The sequence below is a fragment of the Plasmodium falciparum genome, assembly GCF_000002765.6.
Source record: "Plasmodium falciparum 3D7 genome assembly, chromosome: 3".
NCBI lineage: Eukaryota > Apicomplexa > Aconoidasida > Haemosporida > Plasmodiidae > Plasmodium > Plasmodium falciparum.
In genome coordinates, this window is record NC_000521.4 from 630,486 (window position 1) to 642,500 (window position 12,015).

The 12,015-nt window shown below is 19.5% G+C and overlaps 5 protein-coding genes across 5 annotated transcripts in view; 2 read left to right on the plus strand and 3 right to left on the minus strand.

Annotated features, from left to right (window-relative positions):
• Positions 1–125: 125 nt before the first annotated feature.
• On the minus strand, positions 126–896 carry PF3D7_0315400 (conserved Plasmodium protein, unknown function; the record flags this gene model as incomplete). The annotated part of the gene is made up of 1 exon (XM_001351188.1): positions 126–896. The coding sequence occupies one exon, from the start codon at positions 894–896 to the stop codon at positions 126–128; it is 771 nt and encodes a 256-aa protein (XP_001351224.1).
• A 1,464-nt stretch (positions 897–2,360) lies between these two features.
• Positions 2,361–3,059, minus strand: PF3D7_0315500 (mitochondrial ribosomal protein L29/L47 precursor, putative; the record flags this gene model as incomplete). The annotated part of the gene is made up of 1 exon (XM_001351189.1): positions 2,361–3,059. One exon carries the CDS (start codon positions 3,057–3,059, stop codon positions 2,361–2,363), a length of 699 nt encoding a protein of 232 aa, XP_001351225.1.
• Positions 3,060–5,100: 2,041 nt separating this feature from the next.
• On the plus strand, positions 5,101–6,977 carry PF3D7_0315600 (zinc finger protein, putative; the record flags this gene model as incomplete). The annotated part of the gene is made up of 3 exons (XM_001351190.1): positions 5,101–5,575; positions 5,888–6,064; positions 6,172–6,977. 3 exons carry the CDS (start codon positions 5,101–5,103, stop codon positions 6,975–6,977), a joined length of 1,458 nt encoding a protein of 485 aa, XP_001351226.1.
• Positions 6,978–7,797: 820 nt separating this feature from the next.
• On the plus strand, positions 7,798–10,821 carry PF3D7_0315700 (conserved Plasmodium membrane protein, unknown function; the record flags this gene model as incomplete). The annotated part of the gene is made up of 2 exons (XM_001351191.1): positions 7,798–10,525; positions 10,739–10,821. The coding sequence occupies 2 exons, from the start codon at positions 7,798–7,800 to the stop codon at positions 10,819–10,821; spliced, it is 2,811 nt and encodes a 936-aa protein (XP_001351227.1).
• Positions 10,822–10,996: 175 nt separating this feature from the next.
• The window catches only part of PF3D7_0315800 (zinc finger protein, putative), a gene marked incomplete at both ends in the record, with an annotated part of 1,098 nt that continues 79 nt past the window's right edge, over positions 10,997–12,015 (minus strand). The window contains one exon of the mRNA XM_001351192.1: positions 10,997–12,015. This exon is cut by the window's right edge and continues 79 nt beyond it. Coding sequence (XP_001351228.1) covers positions 10,997–12,015 — 1,019 coding nt within the window.

A 12,015-nucleotide genomic window follows, 5' to 3' on the forward strand; every position in this document is an offset into this window, starting at 1 on the left:
TAAAAAAAAAAGATATATGTATGTATTACACAATGGAAATTATAATATATATATATATATATATATATATATATTATATACATATATGTGCTTATTTATATTGTATTTTTCATTTTGATCATGCTTCAGAATAATGTCTCATCAAAATTAAAAAAAACAGTAGACTCCAAAATACGCTGATCATATTTATTAAAAAAAACTTCAATAGCATTTTGGAAATTTTTTACATAAGGTGAGTTTTGAAAAAAATCTTTTAAATAATTAACAAAAGCAAACTTAGATTCACTTTTCATTTTTTCATTATTACCTACAATATCAAAAGTTGTTTTTTGTTTTTCATATGAAGATGTTTTATTATTTTGTATATTATTATTAATGCTTTTTACATTCTCTATATCATTCATATGTTGTAAGTTATCTTCTTCATTTTTATATATCATATCATTATTATTATTATTATTATCATCATTATTATTATTATTATGATTTATGTTATTCGTATTATTTATATAACTTCTCTTTTCCTTTACATTATTATAATTATTAATTTCTTTTTCTTCTTTATTTATATCATTAGGATATAAGGTGTTAAATAATTTATTTACATTCTTTCTCATTTTTAAACCACCATTCATATTATTATAATCATTATTATTATTATTATTATTGTTGATCATTTCTGAATTCTTAATATTTCTTCCTTTAGGTCTCTTCAAATCATACACCTCATGAAAGTTCAATTCATTTAACTCATTTTTTCTATTTTTATTCATAAGAATGTTCGTTAATAACATATTCCCATTTTCTTTACTTTTTGATGTGCTATACGAAGAAACAAATATACAATAAATCAAATATGAGAAATATAATAAGACTGTCAAATTTAAATTATACATTTTTTTTTTTTTTTTTTTAAATCTTTAAAATAATCAAACTTAAGTATAAATTATTATATATATATATATATATACAAATACAATATTCTGTATATATTACATTCGAAAAAATATAAAAATATAAATATCAAAATAAAAATGTAAAAAATAAAAATATAAAAAATTAAAAAAAAATTAAATAATCAACTAATATATATTTTTCTTTCTTCTCTTGTTTTAAAATTTATAACAAATGTTTAAGAATGTATTATATTAATATATATATATATATAAGCCATTTACTTTTTTCCATAGTTTCAAGTGATATATGATATGATATGTAAATAAATAAATAAATATAATATATATATAATATATATATTATTAAATTTGTGTTTTTTATTTTTTATTCAATTTTGTTTTTTTTTTTTCACATATATGTATACATATATATATATATATATATATATATATTTTTTTTAAGGTTTCCTTTCGTGTAAAATAATTTTTTTTTTTTTTTTTTTTTTTTTTAGGTGAAAAAATAAAATATATTGATAGTACCTTATATGTACATATAATATATTATTATGGAAAGTTTTAAATATGTAATAAAAAAAAAAAAAAAAGTAAAAAGTGTACTTAATATATATATATATATATATATATATTTTTTTTTATTATTTATTAATTTAATATATTGTATTATTTTATATATTGCCAGTTTAATTTTATGTATTTTTTTATTATATAATTCGTATAATATATATTATTATAACTCCTCATTCTCACAAGAATGACCTTATTATTTTAAATAATTATATATATATAAAATAATATATGTATATAAATATAATATCACATATTTTCATAATTTCAAAGAAAAAAAAAAAAAAAAAAATATATAATATATATATATATATATATATATATTATATACTCCTTTTTATGTACAGCCCTTGTATTATTTCCACTTAATATTATACACAACCTTTGTTGTTTATTTTATAATTATTTATATATGAATATACCTGAAATAATTGATCGTATATTTTTTTATCCTTTATAATAAACCATACAAATATCTCGAAAGAATAACCTTTTTTTTTTATTATTTTGTAACACCTTAACGTATATTTAAAATGATATATAAAGAAACAAGTTGAATTGTATTGGTTGTATGATTTATATTTTAAAAATATTTATTTGAATATATAAATATTTGTGTGTGTGTATGTTTTTTTTTTTTTTTTTTTTTTTAAATTAGTGTATAAGTGCCGTTATACACACGTTATATAAATATTATTATTCTTATTTAATTGGTTGTATATAAAAAATAAAAAAAAAAAAAAAAAAATAATAAAAAAAAAATAATAACATTGTGTACATAAAAAGAAAACCTTAAAAAAAAATAAATATAAACATGTATATTTATATATATATATATATATATATATATATATACATGTGGGTATATATTTATGCGCGTCAATATAGCCTGTGTAATTTACTCATATTATTTCGTAGGGCAATTATATTTTGTTTTTTCCATGATATAAAACCTGGTAAATCGGAATATTTCCTTTGGTATTTAAAATGTGGAATTAATAAGTACATAGTTTCTTTTCTTAAAGGATTAAGTATAATATCAATTTGTTGTATTTTGTTTTCTATTTTTTTTATAGAAAAAGTTAAAGAAATTTGTTCGAGTGAAAAAGAATTATATTTTTTTAAAATATTCATTTTATGTTTTAAACATAATAATTGTTCATTTAATTTAAATTTCTGTATTTCATAAAATTCTCTTTCTTCTTGTTTTTTTAACATGTCCTTTGCTCTTAAACATTGATCATGAATAGCTCTTCGTGATAAAACAGTCAAAATTCTTTTCATTGTTAATTTTACTTTTTTTAATCTTCCATGTTGTAACATTTTTGTACTATTTTGTAAATGAAAATATTGTTCTCCTAATAATTTATTCTTTTCTTTTAAACATATATAATATAATTTATGCAAATCTTCAAAACTCTTCTTCCTTAATAAAACACAAGGCCAAGCATCTCCTGTTTTACTATATTCTATCTTCTTCATATCCACATTATTATCAAGAAAACTATTTTCCCATAATTCTTCAATTCCTCGCTTGACCACAAAATTTAATCTTCTCTTCATACGAAAAAATGACATTACAAAATAAGAGGCACAAACACAAAAAAAAATAATAAATAAATAAATATATATATATATATATATATTAACTATAATCGTTTTATTAAATATATCATTTTTCTACATAACAATATATAAATTAGGAGAAAGAAAATCTACATACATTCCCAACATATATATATATATATATATTATAATTATCACTTTTATATATTTAATCAAAATAATAATTATTGTTATTTATTTTATGTGTGTATTTTTTTTTTTTTTTTTTTTTTTTTATTTCTTGAATTCATTTTATATGCCTTTCTAGCCTTAATATGAAATATATTAATTCATATGCCTTTATTTAATTAATTATTTATCAATATATATGTATTTATTAATTCTTTTTAAATTTTTTCTAACAGTGTATATAAATATATAAATATATATATATATATATATATATATATAATATTTTGTAACTTTTTATATTATACCTGAAGGTTCAATATTTTGAAGGTCAAAAAAAAAGAAAAAAATAGATATACATATATATTTATATTTATGAGCTTTCATTTCATGTGTGGGAAAATCAAATAATTTTTATCATTCATTTTTTTTGTAAATTTATAGTTTTTTTTTTTTTTTTTTTTTTTTTTTTCATATGCTTATAGAATTTAATAAAGCTTACACAGTTAACACATTTAAATGTATTATAATACATTCTCTTTAAAAGAGTAAAAAAAAAAAAAATATATATATATATATATATATATATATATATATATAATATATGTACTGATATGCTATTTACTAGTGCAAAATATTTAAAATATGATTACATAAGAAAAACATTCCCCATCAATTTGTGCATCAACATTTCATTAATTGAATTTATTATGAACATATGTACTTTTTAGTACATACATATATATACATATATATATATATATATATATAGAGCTATCTTAATTTGAAATTTAAATATTATAATTATAGAAAAAAATATATATTGTATAACCTTTATTCTTATAAAAAAAAATATATAATATTTGTTTATTATATTATATTGACGTATATTTTTTTTTTTTTTTTTTTTATGTATAAAAGACCTTTAAAAGGGCAATTAGTTCCTTAAATATAAAATATATATATATATTTTTTTTAATGCTCTTATATTAGCCGATGGTGCATATATTTATAGGAAAAGAAGAACCGTAATTTTTTATTATTAAGAATATATTGTAATATAGACATTTAAGAGCATATGGAAATAAAAATATATATATATATATATATATATGTATTATTACTTCATATTCAATTTAATATTTTTTTTTTTTTTTTTTTTTTTTTTTTTATAATTGAATTTACTCAAAAAAAAAAAAAAAAAATCGCTGTACTTCTAAAGGTGTGTTAATTACATGTTATTGTACGTATTTTCTATCTATCTATATATATATATATAAATATATAGTAATATTGTTTCTTTCTTTTTATTATTATTATTTTTTTTTTTTTTAACATTTTAATATTATTTTTAAAAAATATAAATAACAAAAATAAAAAAAATAATGTGTAAAACATATTATAATAATTTAAAATTTCAAAAAAGTTAAAGAATATTTTCTCATAACACATTTATAAAAATACCTTTGATATTTTATATAAATTTCATCATTTTTTTTATTTCCTTCATTTTTTTAAGATCTTTGAAGATTTCTTAAGAAATATATATGAAAATTATATTATTCCATTTCATGGAAATATAAGAATATATATATATATATATATATATATATTTATACAAATTGATATAGAAGAAATACAATTTTGTGGATAATTACTAAAAATCATAACAATATATTATTTTATGTTATATTTTATTTATTTTTATTTTGTGTTTCCATTGAAAGGATATAACTATATTTATATATATATATATATATATATATGTGATACGCCTACTTTCAAATTAAATATATATATATATATATATATATATATATATATTTTTTTTTTTTTTTTTCCGTGAATATTTATTTACTTATTCATTTCTTTATATACATATAAAATGAATTCAAATCATAATATGTTAAAAAATAACTTTACTAATGCGCACACTGGATACCTAAACAATGATATGCCTGAAAGATGTCAAGCATGGGTCGACTTACCCGAAACAAGAAACATGATAAATTCGTCTGTTGGTAAAACTTTCATAAACATCCCTTATGAAAATTATGAATTCGGATTAAGGAGAATGTACACAATTGATACATCAGATCTAACTAACAAACAACATTTATGTACATTGCCAAAAACCGAGGATTCATTTACGATGTGTGAAAACAAAAAAAATCCTGCACAACATGGAAACAACGGTAATAATTTCCATGCAAATTTGCATGAAAACAAAAGTTTCAATGAGCAGGAAAATCATAGATTTCCACAAAATAACACAAAGGATGTTGATATAAGAAATCCTACATATAACATCCAACCTGTAAATAACATGCCCTCTTTTGGAACTCAATTCCATCATAAGGGTAAAATATATATATATATATATATATATATATATATATGTGTGATTACATTTTAATAAATGGGTGAAATATATAAGGGCATAAAAAAATAAAAAAGCAAAAAAAGTTCTGTACTGTTCATAATATTTTATATGATTTTTCATATATGTAACATTATTATACATTTTTTGTGTTAAAAAATTATGAACAGTTCAGGGCTTTTCTTTTTTTTTTTTTTTTAAATGAAAAAATGTACCTAAAATATATAATTTCAAAGGGATACATATATACACATGTAATATATATATATATATATATATTTTTTTACATTAGGTAGGTGCAGTCCTTGTAAATATGAATGGACTCGTGGATGTCACTTGGGTTCACGTTGCAGATTTTGCCATGATCAATCTCATGTTCCTGAAGGAACTCAACGAGTTGTTCCCAACCCTCAAAAGTTACCTATTACCAGAGTGAAAGCCGAGAATAATTTTACCTCACCTATGTCAAGTACAAAATATGATATATATATATATATATATATGTATTTTTTTTTTTTTTTTCCTATTTATTTGTGGACACAATATAACAATTTGTTAACTTTTTTTCCCATTCAGGAAACCCTGATGCACCCTTTGTAACTAAACCTGGAAATATTTTAAATGGAAAGAAAAAGAATAGGAGGTATAAAAAGAATGCAAACAAAAGACAACGCAAGGGAGGGGAAAATAAAATGAAGAGTCAGAAAGAAGAAGAAAAAAAAATGGATAGTAAGAAAGAAGAAGAAAAAAAAATGGATAGTAAGAAAAAAGAAGAAAAAAAAATGGATAGTAAGAAAAAAGAAGACAAAATGGGTAATCAGAAAAAGGAATGCAAAATAAATAATCAGAAAAAGGAACGCAAAACAAATAATCAGACAAAGGAACGTAAAACAAATAATCAAACAAATGAAAATAAAACAAATAATCAGACAAATGAAAATAAAACAAATAATCAGACAAAGGAACATAACATATATAACTGTCCAAGGGGAAATCAAATGAATTATCAAAATAATAAAAACTCAAAGAAAATGAATAATGTTGTAAACGAAAGAACCCCCCCAAATATAGTAAATACTCAAAGAAATAGAAATCAAATAAAACAAATAAATTATAATGATTATACAACATTAAATACTTGCAACTGCACGTATAATCATAATCCTTATAAAGATAATTTCTTAAATGGTCATTTGAATTCAATCATATCAAATATAGTTGCGCACAATAAAGAAAACGATTTATGCAGAATTTTTTGTATAATTTTTAAAAGAGATAATGCTTTTGAAGATTATAAATGCTCGAATTTGTTTGTCCCTGATACAGTTATTCATCATATGAATATATATCCACTCAACATGGCACCCATGAGGAGACACTAGAATATAAAATATATATATATATATATATATATATAAATATATTCATTTATTTTTTTTATATTTCATTTTTTTGTGACTTCTCGTTCAATTAATTTTTCATATCACCCACCATGAAGTACATATTACCATTTGATGTAATATGAAAAAAAATAATGAGGATGTCACCTATTTATATCCTTATATCATTTTTATTTTATGAGTCATAAATAAAAGGATATAGATATTAATTGTACATATTATTTATTGTTATGTATCATATAATTTTTAGTTCCAATGAAGTTTTTCTTTTGAACAATGTAAAAAAAATATCATTGTTGATAAAATTTTTTCAATAAAAAATTTAATATACGTATGTATGTATATATGCATATAAATATATATGTGTGTTTATTTTATAATTATATTAAAAAAAAAAGAAACTTTATACAACTCCTTTTTTTTTTTTTTTTTTTTCTTAAAATAGAAAGATGATATAATATAAAAGCGGCAACATCCTTTTCACAAAAGGAATATGTATATACACACAGGTACATATATATATATATATATATATATATGTATTATTGTTTTTGTGTTTCTATTTATTAACAGCCAAAAGTCATAAAATAGGAGGGGGGAAAAAAAAAAAAAAAAAAAAAAAAAGTTCATAATATAGACAGGTATATTTTGATGCATAGTTTTACGTATGACGTAAAAAAAAAAAATATAAATACATGTATATTATTATATTTTTATAAATATTTATTTTTATATTCATAGCTAAGGGTCCTATAAGAAAGGTAGTAATAATAATTTATGTAAGAGCGTTTTCGTGGTAATAATGAGGAAGGATGAATCTGAGATGAAGAAAAAAATTGAGAAGGAATCGATTGCTTTATTTAAAAAGAATTTATTAAAAGAGAGTTATAAATGGTTTAAGGATACTGATTATTTTGTAAAATTAAAGAATGAGAATAAGTATTCAAATATAGAAAACAAGACTGAGACAAGAAATATAGTTACGGGTAGATTACAGCTAGGATGGGGTGGTACATTTTTTTTATTATGTTGTGTGGTAGTAATATGTGATAATTCAGGATGGCAATCTTGTAATCATTATAATAATAATATATTTTATTCTCCTGAATCTTTAACTATTGTATATTCATTTTTATATATAATATATGGTGTTCCTTTATTCATATTTCATCAATGTTTAGGATTAATATCACAAGGGAATTATATAAAATCGTGTCGATTATTGTGTCCACATATGAGTATATTAAGTTTATTTTCTTTATATGGAACCATAACATTTTGTTCAAAAGAAATATGTAATTTCTCTATTGAATTATTACAGAATATATTTAGAATATTTGATAGAAAAGAAGAACAGAAATATGGTATGACAAAAATATTTATAGATTTGTTGAATAGAGATATTGATTGTACATATATACCTAATAGTTTGTATGTTGAATCTTTAGGTCAATGTATATCTTATAATGATGAGGTTTTTGTAAATTTTTATGAAAATATATGGTTTATAAGTAATAATAAAAATTATATTTATTTAATAATAATAAGTACATTATTTTTGATATTTTGTTATTTTTTATTATTAAAAGAGAATTTTCGTGTTTTTAAATTTTTTATTTTTGTTATAATAATTAATTGGATAACAACCAAATCAGTAGTTATAATGAATACTTTTTTTTTCTATATACCTCCACAGAATCAACAAATATATGAAGAAATATTATTAATATTTAAACAAGTAGGATATGTAAAATTAACAATATTTTTATATGGAACACTAGCTAGAAGTTCCTCTATATTTATATTAAGTACATTTGCATCTTACTTTAATATAAATACAAATATATTTAAAATTAGTATTTATACATTTGCCTTTTATATATTAAATATGTATTTTTATTTAAAAAATGAAGCTTATGAATATTTTCTATATAATAAAAGTCTTAGTCATAATAATACTGATGAATTCAATTTTATTAAATGTAATACATATATTAATATGTTACATGAAATAAATAATCCAAACCATAACAATCATTTTGTTTATTTATATAAATATAAACAAAAATATGCTGTGTGGCAAAAATTATGTTTATTCTTTAGTACATATTCTTTTCTTTTCTCTACTATATTTATTGTATTAATGCAGTTATTAGGTCCCTTCAATATAATAAACGAACTTATTTTTACAAATAATAAGAACCAGCAAAAGGACACAAAGATCTATAGTTACAAGTCGTTAGTAAAGAAGTATGAAAAGTATGACATCCACCATTCTCTGTCAACAATAATAAAAAGTAAAAGGAAAAGGAAAAGTAAAAATGATGGCAAATATGAAAGTAAAAGTAAAAGTAAAAGTAATGGTAAAAATAAAGGTGAAGATACAAATAAATTTATTCATAATTATAATACAAGGGAAGATAATTATTATAGTACCTATGATAAATCAGATGAACATCATGATTTAGCTCAAATATCTAATCATATGAACTCTATACAATCATCTTCTTATAAAAAAGACAGTGTATCATTTTATTCTTCATCACATAGTACGAATATGGAAATAATAAAATATGATCATGGAAAAAAACAAACATATGATGAAAAAAATCATAGTAATAGTTTTAGTAGCTCTACAAATACTGATATCGACAATAATTATAATAATATTTATAAAATGGAAAAAAAAAATATAAAAAATATGTCTGATGAAATGATGAAAAAGAAGACGAAAAAAGACCAAAAAAAAAAAAATGTCGTTGAGAATAATTTGATAAGGATAAAAAGATATGGGAACTTTTTCTTATTCTTTATTATATACATATTTACCATATTACATATCATAGATTTTAAAAGAAATAATAATATTATAAGTGAAATAATATTATATTCTATGTATAGAAGTTTTTTAATATTTATTATATCATGTCAAATAATATATTCTTCATGGATTTTTGGTTTAAGACTTCAATGTAGTCAATGCGGAATTTTTTCATGTTTATTACATTTTATAACATGGATTATATTATTACCTGGGATGTTTTTAATATATATGTATAAAAATTATTTTATACATATAATGATCATAGGAATTCTTTTAAATATAATAACTATATTTATTTCATATATTGAAGTTATAAATAAATTAAAAAAAAACCAACAGAAAATAACACACAGGAATAATAATATAAATACACAATACAAAAAAATATTATATGAATATGATAAAATAAATATTTTAAAAAAATGTATTTATTGGCTTTATATAGGAAACATAGATATTTTAAGAAAAAATATGAATATAGCTATATCAGGAAATGAAAAAAAATATATACCTTTTTTTTGGGTTATATTCTTTAAATATATTAATTCCTCTATGCTAATAGTAATCATTATTGTTAACACAAAAGAATATTTTATAAATATGCTCTATATCTTCGAGAGTTCCTTTAGTTTCAATATCGAGCTTATATTGATTCTTATCATCTTCATAGTTTCGTTTTTTTTGTTGTTCAAAAATATTTTTACAGGTGAAAAGAAATAATAAAAAAAAAAAAAAAAAAAAAAAAAAAAATTAAATAAAATAAAATAAAAAATAAAAAATAAAAATCAAAGTAGAGATAAAAAAATAGGAAAATATATTTATATATATATATATATATATGTACATATCAATATTGTGGGATGCTTACATAGAAGACATCCCATTTTAATTAAAAAAATTCATCCTTTATAATTTACAGATAATTACAATACACAAAATGTTATAATACCCCCCATTCCTATGGTTTGCCAGGATAAAAAGAGATACATTTTTTATGAATAACTATAAATATATAAATATATATATATATATATATATATATAACTTTATTTTTCTTTACTTATTTTATTTTATTTTATTTCATTTTATTTCTTTTTATTTCATTTTATTATTTTTTTTCATTTTTTTTACCCCCCACTGTAACCATATTTATATATATTAGAAGAAACAATGTGGCTCACATAAAATCCTCTAAATTATCTAACTCATCATCTTGTTGGTTATTTTTATTATTTTGCACATCCGTAACATTTTGTTCACCTTTATTCGTGTTAACATCTTTTTCAAAATTAGATTTGATGGAAAAAACAGAATTAGTCCACGTATCAGTCCCTGGGACGTTGTTTAAAAACTTGTAGTTATTATTACTAGTGATATTATTATTATTGGTTAATATATTTGACGTACTCATTTTGTTGGTATTCATAAACTTATTCGTTGTAGTTATGTTTGTGAAAAGGGGTTCATTTCCTTCTTGTAATTTCTTTGCTTTTATGTCAAAGGGGTTTATATTATTATTATTTGGAACATTACATTTATCATTAGTATTTACATTATTTACATTATTTATATTATTTATATTATTTATATTATTTACATTATTTATATTATTTATATTATTTATATTACTTACATTATTTACATTATTTATATTATTTAAATTATTCATATTTGCGTTTATGTTACTGTCCAAGCTATTTTTTATGAGTTCATTAGGCCATTGAGACGTATGTAATGAAAGAGAATCATTCATCCCCCCGTTCTTCATATTATTATTAAAGTTTCCTAAATTATTATTTTTTTGATCGGGGATAGTATAATTTATTGTATCGTTTATATTATTATTATATATATCATGATTTATATTACTATTATTACTACCTTTTCTGTTTATTTCATTTTTCTCTTTTAAAAATTTATGTTTAAAATATATATGATATTGGTAACTCTTTTCATTAATAAATCCTTTCTTACAATCATTATGTGGACATATATATATTTGATCTTTTATAAAAATATTCTCTATGTCGTTTATATCATTATTACACATTAAACATTTTTGATCTTGTAAACTTAATTTATAACACGTCTTACATATAATATGATAACATGGATTTATTCTTATTTTATACGTGAAAGGTATATTACATACAGGACAAAATAAAGAAGAATTTGGAGATATACTATGAACTTTAT